The sequence below is a fragment of the Rhinolophus sinicus genome, linkage group LG14 (genome assembly GCF_036562045.2).
Source record: "Rhinolophus sinicus isolate RSC01 linkage group LG14, ASM3656204v1, whole genome shotgun sequence".
Taxonomy (NCBI): domain Eukaryota; kingdom Metazoa; phylum Chordata; class Mammalia; order Chiroptera; family Rhinolophidae; genus Rhinolophus; species Rhinolophus sinicus.
The window spans coordinates 1,000,128-1,017,632 of NC_133763.1; the positions used below are offsets into that span (position 1 = coordinate 1,000,128).

Consider the following 17,505-nt stretch of genomic DNA (forward strand, 5'->3'; position numbering starts at 1 on the left):
TCTTAATAATCTCGTCCCTTGTTCTCACCAGGGAGCCCTAGCACTGAAGTAAAGCAGGCACACTTCACCTAGGTCCTTGATTCAAACAGGTCACTGCAGCAGTCTGCCATGATGTCTGGTAACGCATGGTTTGCTCAGCAGAACGGACTCGTGTGATGAAATGGGGTGTTTTGCAGTCATGCCTTCCGATAGGGTCATACCCGTGAGGAAAACGAAATGTACCATTAAGTATAAAATATGCTCTTGCTGCAAATGGCCAACGTACCCTCTGACTACTCAAACATTTGGCAAGAAAATATCAGTACTATTAATATTTTAGTCAGAAGGGAAATAGATTGCTTTATACAAGTGCTTATCAGATGGGTCCCTCAAAGTGTCATGTGACCTAAGTCTTTTACGGGTGTGTTTTGTTGGAGCAGGGAGCTGGCAGCCCAGTGACGGAAAGCGGCGGTGTGCTGTGACCCACCCCCCGGGACTCCCCCACGCAGACGTCGGTTGTTATCACACTGACTGGGAAATACCGGCTTAGTTATTGTCTAAGAAGTTTCAATACTCAAGGGAGGCCATCTTTTAAATAAGATTTAAGCAACATTATGTGAAATACCGCTCAGCATATAGTATCAAGTTACTGGTGGCTCTTATGTTTGATAATTTCCCTGCTACAAAATAAGTAACTTGACGTGAAACTTGTCACTGCGGACTCCTTGCACTTATGAAACGTGTGTTAGCTCGACAGTGTTTCACTAAAACCTGAATGTAATCCGTCTGTTTTTGACCAACATTGATTGAGTTTCTTCCACCTAGACATCTCCACCCCGGTTCAGTACAGGCTGTGAAAGAAGCCCTCTTCAGAGCACACTGAACCAGTCAGAACCCCAGCTGCATGTCTGACAAACGCGACTCTTCCCAGTCTGGTTGGGTCCTGGCCCGCGTCCTGCGGTGACGGCCGAGAGTCTCTAGCTCTTTCTCTGTCCTGTGCAGACGTGGTCTGCTGCCTTCCCCTTGGGGTCAGTGCAGGGACATCTCCCGATGTCCCCACGGCCTGTTCCCTTTGAGGCAGGCCCAGCGGTGAAGTATTTCTCTTTGCTTCTGCACCACGTCTGCCAGGAGAGACTGGCTCAGCTGTCAGTGCAGCCGCGTCGGTGGCCGTGCCTGTCACACGGTGTGTCCAGGGAACATCTGGTAATTCTGGGAACACCTAAGGTCGTCCGCTGACACCGCCCTCAGACTCTAACGGTGATGGATAGCTTGGGTCGTTACTGGTTCCCCAGTGTGTGTTGGGGGCTCGTATGATAAAACTGTGATAGGAGAACACAGGCGTATATATTACTCAGCCAGAAGAATTTCCATTCAAATACCGTGTTTCCCGAAAATAAGACTGGGTCTTACATTAATTTTTGCTCCAAAAGACTCATTAGGGCTTATGTTCAGGGGATGTCATCCTGAAAAATCATGCTAGGGCTTAGGTCTTATTTTCCGGTTAGGTCTTATTTTCGGGGAAACACGGTACTTGTGTATTGAGAGTCACACCTGTGAGTCCGTCATTGGCAAAAGAGAGACATGCGTGGTTGAGAGGAGAAAGGTCACATAAAACATGGCAGAGAAAGACTCAAGGTTTTGCATTGAAAGCTCAGGGCAGAAAACCCCAGTGAAGTGAAATCAGTCCAGCCTTACTGGGCACGTGGCCGTGTGTTGGTGTGGGAGGGAGGGCCGAGGACGTCTCCTGGAGGAGACAGCTCTGTCGTGTGTTCGGAGACCAGGAGGGACCCTGACTGATGACAGCACGAATCTATCCATACCCTTCCTGGCCCATCGTTGTGTCCGTGTCTCTGAAAGTCACAGAAGTGAAGACAGGTGGAATCACAGCACTTAAGAGCCGTGTTCAGAGTGAGGGTCTGTCTTTTCCCAGCTGTGTGACTTTTAGCAAGCTCCTGAGCCTCTCTGTGCCTTGGTTTTCTCATGTTAGAGTGTGTACACGGGGCTATGGTTAGGCTCAGCCGTGCATGTGGAGCAAACACAGGGTGCCTGGCACGTCAGTAATGCTCAGATGTGTTACCTACCGAGTCAGTTCATACGTAGACGTACATCAGAAAGAAAAGGAGGGATAGAGCACAGGGGAATTGCATCTGTTTTTACCGTGTGGCCGTAAGTGTCTCCAAGCAGTTTTCAGAGCCTCACCCCCAAAGTTTGACGTGGCTTTTCTATTCAGGTTCAGAAATGCCTTTTGGTCCCACTTAAGATCCTGTAAGTGATGCAGGGTAGTTTTATAAATTTACAAAATAATAGCACGATTTTGTGCTTTTTATGTTTCCCGGTTTATAAGAGGTTTTTTGAAATAGATCAGGCAGGTGTACTATTATTTTTACCTTTAATAAGAAACAGTTGTGGCAACTACGGTAACTCACTTTTGTAACATACAAAATTGCAGTGGCGCTTGCTGGCTTTCCTCCTTCCCTCTGGCTTTGGCTGTGGGAGAAAATTCCAGCAGGCCGAGCTTTCCCTTCAGCGCAGCGGGCGTCCCGGGGACAGTCACCAGAAAGCTGTCCATCACTCGTCTCTCACCGCTCGCGGTTGTGTCAGCGAGCGGTGTTGTGACAGGTTCCATCAGCCCTGCGGCCCAAGACACCTGCTTACCAAACAGTTCTGAGCTCGGGAAGGCTTGGGCCGCCTTCCAACTGTTAACATGAAATCTCACCGTATCAGCAGAAAGCAAGCATTTACTGCTCCTTCATCGGAAATGTGAGGGCCTTTGCCTAAAAAACGCAGCTTTCTAAGCTTCTGACATCTTCTTCTATCTTCCTCCTGATTCGTAGCTTCATTTCCTGAGTGAAATCAGACTGACTAGGAAAAATCAGGACGACATACGTGACAGGAGTTAGACAATTTAGCTTCCGGAGTGGCCAGCGCTGCTGTCTCCTCACTACAGATGGAGCCCTGGGTGCTGTGACGTGGGGACCAGGTGTTGGCCTTTGCTCAGTGCGTCACCACTCCCATGAGCCTTTGCATCGGCTTGCCTGTGGCTCGTGTGGGTGGACGTATGAGCGAGTCACATCTTCTGTCCCAGTAAATCACACCCGACACAGAGGCGTCTGATGGCTTTTAATCCAGAAACAAGCCTTCACAGACATCTGCGTCTGTGACCTTGGGAATCTGTCGGTCTGTCTATCTGGCCCTCACTGAGCCCCGTGACTTGCATTTCGGGGCCTGTCTGTTAAGCTGCAGTTGGGTTGGGAGGAGGCTGGTGGCTTATTGAAAGGACGGAGGGCTCACGGTCTTGGTAACATGGGAGCCAGAAAAACATGCTTGCTTCTCCGTTTCACCTCGACTTCCGAGGTTGCAGAATATTTGCGTTTGTCATGTTAAGATGTGCGCTGTCCAAGCCAATGAATGCCCAGTCAGCCTAAGGCCATGACAAGCAATAAGCCCGGGTCATGTGTGTTGACAGATGACTCTCCTGGAACCCCTTTCCTCATGACGTGGGGACGTGGGCGTGGATGCCACCTCCTTGCTCCCCTGCGGGAGGCTGACCGTCTGACTGTCCCCTCGTGTTTGAACGGTGACTGTCCCCGGCTCTCATTGCCGCCTGTGCTGCCCACGAGTGCAGCTCTGTGTTTCCTTTAGAATGGACACCGGCCGTCAGTTCTGTGTGCACGTGGTGCTGAGCTTGGGACTGCGCCCTCCCTGAGCGGCGGTGACGTGGCAGCTGTGTGGTGCCACCCCATCCACAATTCCCATGCGCTGGGCATTGAGTCCCCTGCTGGGGCACAGTCTGCGTAGTGCTGTGTCCACACAAAGGAAATATACTTGACTGCAAAGTACCATTTGCTCTCACTAGCGCCTCTTCTGCTCTGAGGTTGGCCTGGAAGCATCCAGAAAGGACTCTGTTGGTCGGGGGTTAGGACGGCGCTGGGAGGTGGCATCGGAGCCACTCCTGGGCGAGTCGTAGCGGCACAGCTGTGGCGGGTGATCACGCCCACGCCTGACGCTTCTCCGTTTCCACAGTCCCCGTGACTCAGGAATGCAAGCCCCACTGCCGTCAGAGCTATGGGATTCGGGGACCCATCCCTCCCGTGGTGGCGGTAAAAGGTGGGGTGCTTGGCGTGTGCACTGTTTCTTTCCAAGGACGTGCTGGTAACTTGGTTTCATTGCTGGAACCAGCCCGAGGGTGAAGACAGGGATGGACTCACTGCCTGCCTGCTCTCTCCGGGGCAGGCTGGCAGCTCGGGCACGTGGCCGTTAAGAGCTGGGTGCTCAGGCCGCAGCTTGTAAAGTTGCAGGGAATCTCTTCCAGTTGTGCCAGCCCCCGCCGTGCTGGCCTTGGGGGGGCAGCTGCAGCAAGTGTTGTGCCCCTGCCAAGAGCTGCTGCTTTGCCTGCTGTGACCCTGAGCGTCTCGTGACTCCCAGCCCTGTTGACTTGCGGAACCAGGTGTTTGGGGGCCCATCACTCAGGTGGGGGCTGTAAAAGCCGGGGGAAGGTGGGAGCTGGGGGCCCCCATCTGCATGGTGCTGGGCCCAGGTGGCGTGTGTTGGGAGGGTGTGTGACAGCCTCTCCCACGCCTTCCACGCGAGCGTCTTCCCCGTCTCCCGGGGCGTAGGACTCTGTCTGCCGTTCCTGGATCTAGGGCAACTCTGTCCTGTATGGTCAGCATATGGTGGCCGTCGTGGGCCTGCGCCTTCACCCCGCGTTGACACTCAGAGTTAGTATCCTTCCAGGTAAACTTAAGATTAATTCTTCCGTTGTTATGTGTAAAGCCACAGCGAAAGCAGCACTTTCTGAAGTGTCGCTTTGGAGATGACCATGCCATTGGTATCTTTGCATCTCTATCTTAGCTAAAAATAACTTAGTAATGGGATGTTTTCTGTATGTTTAAAAGTATCTCCTCCAGTTACAATACAACTTACAATTAAATCTATGTGTCTTGTAAATTTTCGGTGAACACTTTTCTCCCCCCCAAAATAAGTTGATATCACTCACCTCTAGGGTGATATGACTCACCGCATTTTACTTACAGCTTATATTTTTCTTACAACATATATCCATGAAATACAAAGCCTTTTTTCCAAGCTTTATTATATAATAGATTCTGGTGTTTTGAAGGAGCTTTCTGGTGTCTTGCAAGCCATCGAAAACAGGTGTAGGCTGTATGCCAGACAGAAACGTTACCTGCCTCGTGGCCGTGGCCGCTCATTACCCCGGCAGGGTCCCGTGAGTCAGCAGGCTTCCGGTGGTGGGCTGTGATCGCATTTCTATTTTCTGAAGTGTGATGCGATTTTTAATGCATTTCTTTAAAATCAGTCTTTTCAATAACAATAATAATAAAAAATAACCTGGTGGAAACTGGGAAGCAAAATCAGTTCTCATAGGTTGTTGTGTGAATATAGAAATGTCATAAGGAAGGCAGCTCTTCCTAAGGTGTGTTTCGCCTGCGTGACTCCTGATAAATGTTTTTCCACATAGCAAAGCACGCCTCTCGAATGAGAATAGCACCGTGTCCCCACAACCTGGCATCTCCTCCACTGTCCAGTGTTGTTCAGACACATGAACAGTTAGTTTCCTTACTGGCAAATCCTAATGTTAATAAATGTTTACTTCTGATTTGTTAATATGTAGTGACTAAGTACAACCGCCATGCGAGCAGGGGTCTGTGTGTCATTTCTTCACTTACGGCCCTCAGAAGCGTGGCTGGTGACTAGGGATGGGGCACAGTCGATGCTCGCTAAGTGCGTCAGGATGGGTGACTGACGACTGACTGGAGGAAAGAGTGAATGAGCACTGGCTGACCCAGGCCGAGGTGCGGGTGGCGCTGTCCCCTTTGTCCTTGCATAGTGTCCTAGAAATCCAGAAACTGCACCTTCATTAAAGAAAGTGAAAAAATCATCTCTTGGTGATACTTTTTTTTAATATTAAAAAATGTCTTTCATTTATTACAACACATTTCATCAAACTTTTTTGTATAACTTTTTGAAGAGAGATTGTGTATTAAAGAATTTATCACTCTTAGAATAACTTGATAAGGCAAACTTTTTCTTCTTATCATCAAAGTAACTGTAAGTGATCCTATCATATTTCTCATAGCTGTCGAGGTGCGGAATTGCCTCATCTTCCCCTGGGGCTAAAACGGAGCTTATCCACTCGTGAAATGAGACGTTTGTTGAGCACCTTCAACATCTGAGTTATTGTACTAAGGCCAAGAAATGCAGTGTCTCAGCTGTCGCTGTCCTGGGCAGGTCCCAGCCCCGCAGGGAGAGAACGGCAGAGAGGGACGTGCACGCTGGGCACTGTGGGCGCCTGGGAGAGGCATGCACAGCAATCCGGGAAGCCGCAGTTTTCTGCAGCAATGCATGAGCTGGCTGATTTCCAGAGAGAACGCACAGCAGCTGGGGAGTGGCGGTGGTGGCGGTGGTGGCGGTGGTGGCGGTGGGAGCAGGGCACCTGTGGGGGCGGGCGAGGGGCACGGCCAGGGCCCACGTGCCTGGGCGCATGCACGCTGGGAGCTCAAACACGCGAGTATTGGAGCAGCGGGAAGGGCGGGTGGCGTCCTTTCCTCTTTTAACCACATTAAACCCAGTGTCTTCATATTTCATCCACTCCCAAGGGAAACGCATGTGTTTCTCAAGACGATACAGGGGATTATTAAAAACCACCACTGGTGGACTATAAAGGGAACTTCAGCTCATTAAAAAAATGTTTTGGGCAGAATCCATTTTCTGACAGTGTCCTAACTTGGAAGTTAGAAAAATAATAATAAAGGTAAGAACTACGTTTGAAAAGTTAAAAGCACGCTTCTAAACAACTCAGAGACGAATAAAGAAGTCACAGTGGAAACTGTAAAATACTGAATGAAAACATAATTACTACATGTCAGCATATGTGCGATGTAGCTCATTTTAGAAAAAGCAAATTTATAGCCCAAATATTAGAGGAAAAAGAGTGAAAGCTCAAAATCCATTAACGAAACTTCCAGCTTAGAAGTTAGAAAAGAATGGACGGTTGTTTCCAAAGGAGGTGGGAGGAAGGAAGAGGTGAGGCCAAAGCCACACGCAAGCTGGTGAGGCAGGAGAGCAAGCGCAGAGCGGTGGGTCCGAGGGGCGGGCGGTTCTCTGGCAGAATCCCCGCTCACGGGGAGGCGCAGACACACGGACGGAGCGGGAGCCGTGGCTGCTCCACAGGCTGGGCCGCGCGAGGACGTTAGCACAAGTGTGTGCCTGTGCCGTGCGCGCAGCCGTGTGGGCCTGTCGCGGTCGCTGCCGGCCTCGCAGCCCGCCCTGTGCACCTGGCCTGGCACCTGTGCACCTGGTAGAAGGAACTACACATTCTATTTTAATAAACGTACTGTCAGTCCTTTCTTTGGCAATCATTTTTACATGTAATTGGTTCCATACGTATTTTTCTTCATATTTTTCTATTAACATTTTGCATAAGCATTTTACCACGTCGTTAGCATTTATAAAAATCATTATAGTGGCTGTGTAACATTTCGGTTAACAGATATCAGTATTTAATCATCTTAATTGCTTATATTCAGTTATTTTGATATCTCTGTTAAAATGATTCTCCAGGAAAACGTTTGTACAAATGTGTCTTTCTGGTTCCCTCATTACTCCTCATAATACTTCCCTAAAAGTGTATCAAAGGGTCTGATCAGAAATTTAAGCTCTTGAAACAGTTTCTGACGTTGTTTGGGGTGGTCATACCATAGCAGGCGGTGTGGTTGCTGGTTCAGTGCACCTCTGAGCTCTGAAGATGGTACTGGGTTCATCATTGCTGAGTGTACAAGGGAAAGCAGTATTTTGTTTTAATTTGCTTTTCTTTGATGGGTTGTTTTGGATATTTTCATGTTCATTAGTCATATGTATTTCTTCTAAGAATTTTCTGCATGTAGTCATTGCCAGTTTCTAAATTATGATCGTATGTTTTTCCATTTACTGTTAAAGATATTAACCCTTTTTCGATGAAAGTCGTGTTAAGAAACAATATGACAATTATTGTTTAAGTTCCTACATACTTTAGGGAGTTTTCCCCTCAAAGTCAAATTAAACAGATTGTTGCACTTCAGATATGAAGGGTCTGCTTACAAAGCAATTGTAGGCCATGGGGCAGGAAAATTAAATTGTATTCTGTAGGTATTCAGAGTCTTGGAATTCCTTGGTGCAAGAGTAGAAAACACAGCCAGCTTTAACCATTAGAAAGAATGAACTCGGAGCCTGGGGAAGTCTGCTGGAGTGCGGGCAAGACTGAAAAGGGGGTAGTCGCTTCGGGAGCTGCCTGGGGTCAGGGGACCGAGCAGCGTGTGACCATAGGGCCATACGTGGGTCAAGGTGCACGGCAGAGACCCACACATTCCAGGTCAGGCTTCGGTATCCGGCTTATCTTGGCCCCGTAAAGTTTTGTTCTATTTATATTTGTAATTTTCTATACCTCTTTTTAGGTTTGGGGGGTTCTAAATTTGACGTTCTAAATCTCTCACTATTTCTGTGGTCATTTTCCAATCCTTTAAGCATGGAAATTCCCTCCCTGGTAAGACATTAAATAAGCGCTCACCATTACGTTACAGAAATGTGATTTGATGTTTTATATTTGATCCTTGAAATCTCTTGCAGTTAATTACGGTATATGCGTATTGTATGCATTTAAATCATTTCCCCAGATGTAGCCAGTTGTCTGGAAGCAGAGGTACTTACCTGTCTTCGTGAGACAGACTGGACGCACAATCCTTCCTTTTCATCTTCTCATCTACTTCACAGGCTGTTTTCCATATGAAATACAGTTGTCTGTTTATGCTCTCTGGGTTAATTCTGTGTGTTTGGAGGTAGGGAGAAGGGACAGAGCAAACCGCATGTTGCATCTCTAGTTATTGTTTTACTGTTTTAAAATATTTTCATCTGTTTGTGTCTAAAACAATAAGAAAAAATAACAGTAGGCCCTTAGAGTTTTCTTGCTTGAATACTAGTTTCAGGAAGTGAATTGCCCCTGCGTGTTTCACACAGGACCTGGACTGGAGGCCGGGCTGCCAGAGCAGAGGCCTCACGGCTGAAATGAGTAGAGGAAATCCCGGAGACGCTCTCAGCGCCGCCCTGCCCGGAGGGGACGCAGGGCTGGCCGCTGGGCCGTGAGCGAGGAAACCCTGTCTCTAGGTGGCCTGCGAGGTATGAGGGAGACATTGCACACAGAAGGAGTTGGGAGCGAGAAACAGCACTAATGTGAGAACAACGGAAACATGCTACTGGACTTAACACAGGAAACCGATGAGGAAAATCACAAAACATGCTTCTTGATGGAGCAACTCACATGAAATACTGTAGGGCTTGAGAATGACCCTCTGTAATTAGAAGGTATGGGCCGAAATCAAATCGAAGCTTTGAAAACAGAATATCTGTATCTGTGTATCCATGTATGTGTGCATCTAGGTATCTACCTACCTGCCTACCTACTTACCTACCTGTTGACAGGTAGATAGATGCAATGGACATAAATGAAAGACAAACATAATTAGGAAAACATTTCTGAATTATATGGAAAAACTTTTAAAACATTAATATATGCAAAACACCATATAAGAAAAATGGGGGACACACCAGTAGAAAAATGGACAAATAATGGACACACGGCCCCATCTTCCTAAAACCTAAGAAATAGAAATGGGAAAAAAGAAGGATGGTGTGAAAGTAATTGCGGTCTCTGCAGTTATTTTTCACCTTTTAAACCGCAATTACTTTTGCACCAACCTAATATTTTTCCCTATGAGATTGACAAAATAACTATGATTCAGTGATATGAAGAGCGTGGGGAAACAGTTGGTCTCAAACATGGGTTACACAGGCGAGAGACGGTACACATTTTCTAGAGGGCAACATGGCAGGCCGTCTCAAACTTTAAAATATTTGTACATGTTGATAATTCTTTAGCATTTCCAGGAGTTTCCATATGAGAAAAATCAACATTGCACATAAAGCTTCTTTTAAAGTGTTGCTTATAATAATGATTAACTTGAAACAACGTAAATTTCCAGCAGTAGTGATGGTTTAATGGTTGATAAACTTGTACGTAATAATCTTAACAAACCACTACCCTTCATGTCTTGAAGGATTAATGACAGAGAGAAATATTCCTGATACAACATTAAATTGGAAGGACGAAAGCAATTTACACACAGCATGAGCCCCACACATAATCATGTGTGCACGTGTGTGTGAGCGTGTATGTGTGTGAGCGTGCATGTGTGTGTGTGTGTGTGTGTGTGTGTGTTTGGGGTGTGTGTATGGGTTTTGGGACACATCTGTGTGTTTATGGGTGTTTGCATGTTCCCCAGATACATAAAGAAGAAAACATTCAAAGCTGGAAGACTGAACCAAACATCATAGCTATGGTCAGATAGGCAAGGTTGATTTTCTTAATTACGTTTGCTTCCAGTGAGTATTTTTTCATGCATTTGTGTGTAGTCCTGTATTCCACTGTACTTACAGAAAGATGGCTACAACTAATTAAAACAAAAATATCTCTAAGGATTATAAATAACCCCCAATTCCAATAAATATGGTGATAAATTCTACTTAATATGGATAAAATGATAAACAGGATGAGTTTGTTTTTTGGATGAATTTTAAGAGCAGAAAATGGACAAGCAGCGATTTGTATACGTTTTCACTGCACCACGGATACACTCCATGGGAAGTGGGAAGTTTTAATTTGAGCTAAATAATGTTAGTGTGAGCTGCTCTGTTTTCTCTCGCACTGCATTTTTATCCACTTTACACATATAAACTATAGCTTATGGATGTTTCACATTAAAGCTAGTTCAGTTATAAATTATGTGCTTTCAAAATGTATTTTTGATTTGAAAGAAAGCCTTTATGCCTCAGTGTGAAATGAAAGCTAGTATTTCAAATATTTAAACAGGTGCTGTTGTTGGTAAGTCATGTGAAGTGTTACTCAGGATTTATTTAACACCTCACTCAGGAAACAACTGAAAAGATCAAAGGTTAATCTAATCCTTTAGGCCCAGACGTGCTCCCATTGTGTTCAGAGATGTTAATGGGTGTTCTAGAAAAAACCCACAAAATTAAAGGTCGTGCGGTCAAAAAAGGTTGGGAAATGCTGTCTGCTCTAATCTTGCCATGTTGATTTTCAGTTCATATTAGCTCTCTGCGGTCTCAGGAAGAAACCTATTTAGCTTTGTTTAATTCAGCATTTCCCACATAACGTACATTTGGCTGTGGAATTCTGTTTCTTCTTTTTCTTTTTTTCCATGGATTGCCTAGGAACAGGTCAAGAAAGTAGAGTTCTATAACGTGAGAAATGGGTGCTTAATTCTGTAGTTCAAGTGCTGTAACAGATTTCTTTTCAGGTCAGAATAGTCGCTTCCAGTAGTCTTGTATGGTTAATTCATTCAGATCATCATAAAAGTAAGAACAAATTGAGGTAGGACATAGTAGTTTGGGATGAAGTCATCCAACTAAGCACTTGTTGCACAAAAGGCATAGTTGATGATGCACATAAACGACCTCAATAAAAATCCTTTTGCAAGCAATAAACATGAACATGTCAGGATAAGGTAAGTACTGGTGGAGAGAAATCAAGCAAAGGACGTTTGCTGAGTTTGTAGCTATTTTTTTAAAATTATTTTATTAGTTTCAGGTGCACAAGACAAAGCAAAACTTATACGTTTATCATTTATATCCCTCACACTGTGTGAACCCCCCTCCCCCCACCCACTATCCCTCTGTACGTTCCCCAAATTAATTTTCAAAACCCCATGACCATCTTGTGGTTACCGACTATTTTCAAAACCTCTCACCTTCCCCTTATCCCCACCCCACCCCCCCGCCCCTCTAGCAACCCTCAGTTTTTCCTCCATGTTTCCAAATTTTAATGCTACACTGTGTCCTTCCTCCGTGGTTATGCGTGTCTTCCTCAGAGCCTGATTCACGCTCGCATTGTCCAAATCCTGTGTTCGTTCGCGCTGGGCATGGGTGGCTGCCTGCCTGTCCGCCTCTGACATGACTGTGCGTCCAGCGTGGACCTGGCTGGGTCCTGTCACCATGCTGACCAGCGTGCTGTCCTGCAGGCAGCCTTAACCTGTTACTAGAGCGATTTGGTACCGATCGCTTTTTCCATCTTACTAATAACAACCGGACTCACAGAATTCTGTGCTCTCAGCAGGTGAAAGGCAGTGGCCTAAAGCAGAAACAAACTCAGGAGAGGGCACCCCCTTGGATGAACGGATTATCTGAGCAGGTGTTTGTTCTCATGTGCAGCGTCCACGTTGAGTGCTAGTGTGTACGGAAGCCTTGGGCTCCTGTCACAGCGTCGCTGTGGGTGGGCTGGCCTGTTCTGGACACTGACCTGGACGATGGCCGTCTCGGCGTCCGCACTTCAGTAAGAAGTGCACTGAGGGCGCGTTGGTTTCCCGCTCTGACTTGGTACCGAGAGAGTCATGCTCCACTCGCCACTGTGTGTGGAGAGAAGCTTCACAGGTGTCAGCGGAGAGTTGTCCCTGGCCAGGGCGTGATGGTGTCACACGCGGTTTCTTGATTAACAGATGACAGCGACACTAAGATGGTCCAGTCCTGGTGACCCATAAGGCTAATGACATCGCTGTATCAGCCAAAAGGCCCAACTCTGACCGCAGCGTGGTAGCTCTCATAGCTACACTGATTGTTTACGATGAAAAAGAATTACTCCCTTCTTAATCATTTGGAAAAACAGCTTTGCATGGGCAATGACATAACATCAAAGAGACCTGGAGGGAAAATCACCATTCTATTTTTTTTTATTATTCCAACTCATTTGTTTGACACGCTAAGGCATAAATCAAATATTTATTTTTTAAAACATGCTGTTTTTTATGCACTTAAAATGATACACTTTATAAGTCTTTCTATTTGTCTATAAATCACAGGGTTTATTATTAATGGTTTTCTCTTTACTCATCGACGTGATTGCCAGTAGCTTAGCACCGTGAGTCACCTAGCAACAAGTCAGCTATCCCACAAGTAAGAAATGAATGCAGATGAAGTGTTATGGAAAAGAGTTCAATTTCAGGAAATCCGTGTGTGTATACTACAGAAAATCCCGATGAAATCTTCTCATTTGGGGGAAGTTGCATGACAGTAGCGATTGAATTTCCTGGTAAGTAATGCATTGCCAGTGAAATCTTGTCTCCTTCATTAAGAAGAAAAATGAAACCTGTTTCAGACCGCACTGCTGTTGGCCAGGTGACTCAGAACGCGTGTGCCCTGGCTGCCTCCTCACGCCAGATCAGGTGAGGTGAGCGTCTGCGCAGGGCACGCGGGGGTGGCTGGGTGTCCTGGGTGCCGTCCCCACAATGAGCCTCCCCGACAGCGATGCACGGCTGATTGCTTACGTGCCTTTAGGACAAACATCCTACTTTATCTTCTAGGTGCAGTGCGTATAGTGCTGCCTCTCTGAGGTGATCAGTGTCCTGGAAATACCTCAAATGTTCCCCCTTGTGTTTCACATGTTAGGATGTTGATGCTTTCAATATCGGTTTCTTTGGGTGAAACTTAACTTCTGTAATCGCTGTTTATGTTCGTGGAGAACACAGCTCTCCTGCATTTCCGTTGTGGGCGTGTGTCAGGCACTGGGGAAAGCTGCAGCCTCAGGGCTCTGCTGTTTCGGTAATGAATAGCCGGACGTGGGGAGCGGAAGTTCTGCTGAACGAATGGCTTCCATTAAATGGCTCCGCTGCCATCCTGTGCCCGAGGCACAGTCGCTCGGGCAGGCCACTGCACTTGAGGAAATCTTGGAGCCCTGTGGAAGGCTGAGATAAGGGGCAGCGGGATGGGTGTGCGCTGAACGTTTGACTGTGCATTTAAAACGAATGTAAACCCAGAAAGCCTCTGCTCTCTGGTAAAGACTGTTTGTCCCAGATACCCCGAGTTGGGGGCACTTTTAAAATCTAACCTAATGACTCTGAAAGGTGGCTGTCATCACAATTGGGGTGTGAGCCTAACTCCACCATCTCTCTGTCTCACTATCCTCCTGATTGCTCTTCCCTGCAAAGAGGACAGAAAACTCATGAGTCTTAGAGACAGGGCGAAACCTACTTAAGATCGTCTGTTTCATCTGTGTGTGGATTGAAGTGAATCATCTTAAATATGAAAGAATAGTCTTTGCATCAGCAGTGGTTACCTACCTCTGAGGACATGTAGTGACAGTTGGGTAGACCAGTTGCATAGAATTTGTACCCAAAATATCGCGACAGATGGTCTGCCTTTGAGCATGCTCTCTTCCCAGCTGTAGTCGCTGGTCAGTTGTTCCAGAAAAGGGCATTTTAGAGGCGACACATGGCGTTAACGCCCCCTTGCAGCGTGGATGTGTCGGTGGGTTCAGGTGTGCGAGAGAACCATCCTTTGATTTGGGAAGCTGAGTTCCCCGAGGGCAGAGTGAGCTTGTGATTGTATCCAGTGCGGCCGTGCCTTGAACCGCGAGCTTGCAACTGCTGAATCTTCTGTTTTTCTCAGTTAGTCTTTGTAGGTATGTTAGAAAGATCCAGAACAACCACTGAAATTATATTAAATAACTTAAACGATAGAATATATGTTGAAAAGAGATAAAACGCTTACTTAATTCCTGCCCTTGTAGGGGAAATGAAGTTCGAAGATGCACTGCCAACGTGAGTTCATCAGCATAACCGTGGCGCGGCCGTGTGCTTGTTTTGCAGGTTTGGTTACAGAAGTACGGCTACCTGCCCCCGACGGACCCCAGGATGTCGGTGCTGCGCTCGGCGGAGGCCATGCAGTCCGCGCTGGCCGCCATGCAGCATTTCTACGGCATCAACATGACAGGGAAGGTGGACAGGGACACCATCGAGTGAGTAGCAGCCCCGCTCTTTCTGTTTTGGTCCCTGAGCCAGACCCCATAGCCCCAAAACTTGGGGGACTCCGGGAGGCACAGACGGAGCAGCTGGTGTCGGGAGCTGCTGTTTTCCGCCTCACCTCTTTAAACTCCACTCCTCGGAGTGGTCACCTTTACTCACCTGACTTTAGCAGCACGTTTTCAAAATCGGAAAGTACGTGGGAGCAGTGGGAGTCAGAGCAGATGTACGGCTGCAGTCACTGTGTGTGACACGGGGGAGCCTGTGCGGCTGGGGACAGCAGACTGTGCATAAGTGACATCACGTCAGTCGCTTCAGATTGGCCAGAGTAGAAACACGACACCAAGGGGCATGGGAAGCATTCACTTGGGGCTCCTTTGGGGGAGAGGGTGACAGAGAGCCAGTTGCCAGTCTGCTAGCCCCCCACTAGTGACCGTTCTGGAAATGCCTAAATCAAAGAGGGGTTTTCACTGAGAAGTCTCTGCTTTCAGTGTTTTATCAACAAAGGGCTTGTTTTTACTCTGTTAATGTTTGTTACTTTATTGATTGATTCCTCCCATTGTCCACTTATTTATTCAACTAATAACTCTTTACGGGGCCTTTTACATGTGAAAGAGGCCAATACAGCTTCACAGGACAGTCCCTTTGAAGCGAGGAGAGTTCACTATGTAGCCAGATGGAGTCACAAATCACGTTGCCACCAGGCCCGGGCTTCAGCCTGGACCAGCATTGTTGTTTGGACAGCAGAGAAAGAGGTTCATTCTCCCAGAGGCGGGGCCGTTTGTGGTTACTGAGTCCTTGATGCAAAGTAAATCTGTTCCATCATTTAATGGGATCGTCATACATCAACTCCCCACAATGGGGTAGGCAGGGGTACATTTTTCTCTCTGTGTTTTCAAGAAAGAATCTGAGTGTCAAAGGCTCAGTGACGTCCCGGGTAGCTGGGTAGCTGCGGAATCCGCACCTTTTCACGTTTGGTTGGGGAACGTCCTGTCCCGGGCTGCGTACCTCCACCAAAGACACGTTTATCTCACTTAAACCTTAAGTACCTGAGACGTTTGGGCTCAGACACACAGAATTAATCCTGACATATTAAACTAATTTAGTGTATAATTTTAAATCGATATTTTGCCTTCTGATACGGCAGACGTTAGCCGTGCTGTTCTATTTCTGGCTCATCGAGACCGCAAAACACATGAGAAAGACTTGAAGATTAAACGTCAGAGCAATCTGAAAAAAATAAATGCAGTCCCTCTCTTCACATTTTTAGAGATACATAAATGTTACCTCTGGTCTACGGCTGGGAAAATAGATTCAAGAATTCATGCCTTCTGCAGGGATGAGCGTCAGCACTGGGCATAGAATGTGGGCGTTTTCACCCGGCTGCCCTCCAGTCATTGCGATGCTGTCTCCGTCGCCTACTGTCAAGCTTCCATTTTCACTCCTCGTACAGCGCTGTTCTGACTAAATGCAGCGTCAGGCGGTAAGCCCGGGCTCCGGCACCCTGCCTTTGGTGGGTGTGTGTGCACTGTGCCCCGTGTCCCAGCGTCTCACACAGCGCAGCCTCGCCATCCCCTCCGTGGAGCTCTCACCTTCTAGTCGATGCTCGTGGAAACTGTGGCTCACTGATCAAAACTACAGCACATGGAGCCCTTGGAAAACCAACCAAATTTTTGTTGAAAATCAGCTCACGACTATATAGTAAAATTAAGGAACGGACGTCTTATAGAAGGTGACATCTGTGTTTCCTCCCGGTTTTGAGAGAGACTTCTGGTCATTGGCAGGTCCCAGGATGAATGGGTGTGATTTCTTCAGAGAGCGAGCGAGAAAAAGGTCTTCGCCAGGAGAGGATGGAGGAGAGGCGTGCGGGATTAGCCGGGGCCGTTCTCGTGGAGAGGAGTCCGCACTGGCCTGGCCACGTCCGGCTCGCGGAGGCTCAGGTCCAGACCAGGAGCCACGCCGGTGGCATGTGTGGGAGTTAAGGCAGCACTTCTGTGAGTTACAGCATCGCAGAGAGCGGAGCAACTGCGCAGACGGCCTTTCCCTGAAAACCAGCCCGTTTGGGGGGCTGCTTTTGTTTTTGCTGGGTTTTGTTTGTTTGTTTTACAAAACTTTGTTCTAATTCAGTCTTTTTGGGATTGGAAATGCATCTTTTCCTTTCAGCAGAGTGTTTATTATACCTGTAGTTCTTTCTCGGCGGACTTGCTGAAGCTTTGCCTTCCTAGACTGCCATGCTTCTCTGTCCCCTCTGCCACCGCCACTGTCACTCACCTTGGAGGCCACGCTTCACTCGCCTCCTGATGTGGCCGCAGGCTTGTGGTTTTGTTGCTCAGAGTGTTCAGCTCGAAGAGTGTACTGTTTTTGTAAGTAAATCCCTATAATCACGCCCACTAAGCAACTGCCTGTGCTTTTGGGTCTCAGATGGGCGTGAGCCGACACTCCGTGCAGAAAGGCGGTCTGTTATTGTAGGGAGTCACAGGATCAGGTGTGACTTTTTACCTAAGCCTTTTACAGAAGATATGGACCACGATTACAGACCTGTTGTGACTCCTCTGTATTCAAATCATGTCTTAGGATTCATTTTCACATGCTACAAACTTTATCTAATTTTAGACTCTTGTCAAGATCAGTTGTTCTTAAGATACATAAGGATGCCCTCCTTTGGCAC

At 47.2% G+C, this 17,505-nt stretch overlaps 1 protein-coding gene across 9 annotated transcripts in view; it reads left to right on the top strand.

Annotated features, from left to right (window-relative positions):
- Positions 1-17,505, top strand: part of MMP16 (matrix metallopeptidase 16) — a 605,275-nt gene that overhangs the window by 520,666 nt on the left and 67,104 nt on the right. For all 9 annotated transcript variants that reach the window (XM_074318982.1, XM_074318986.1, XM_074318989.1 and 6 more), the window contains one exon: positions 14,685-14,833. In XM_074318982.1, the coding sequence (XP_074175083.1) occupies positions 14,685-14,833 (149 nt within the window). The remainder of the gene's footprint in view (positions 1-14,684; positions 14,834-17,505) is intronic.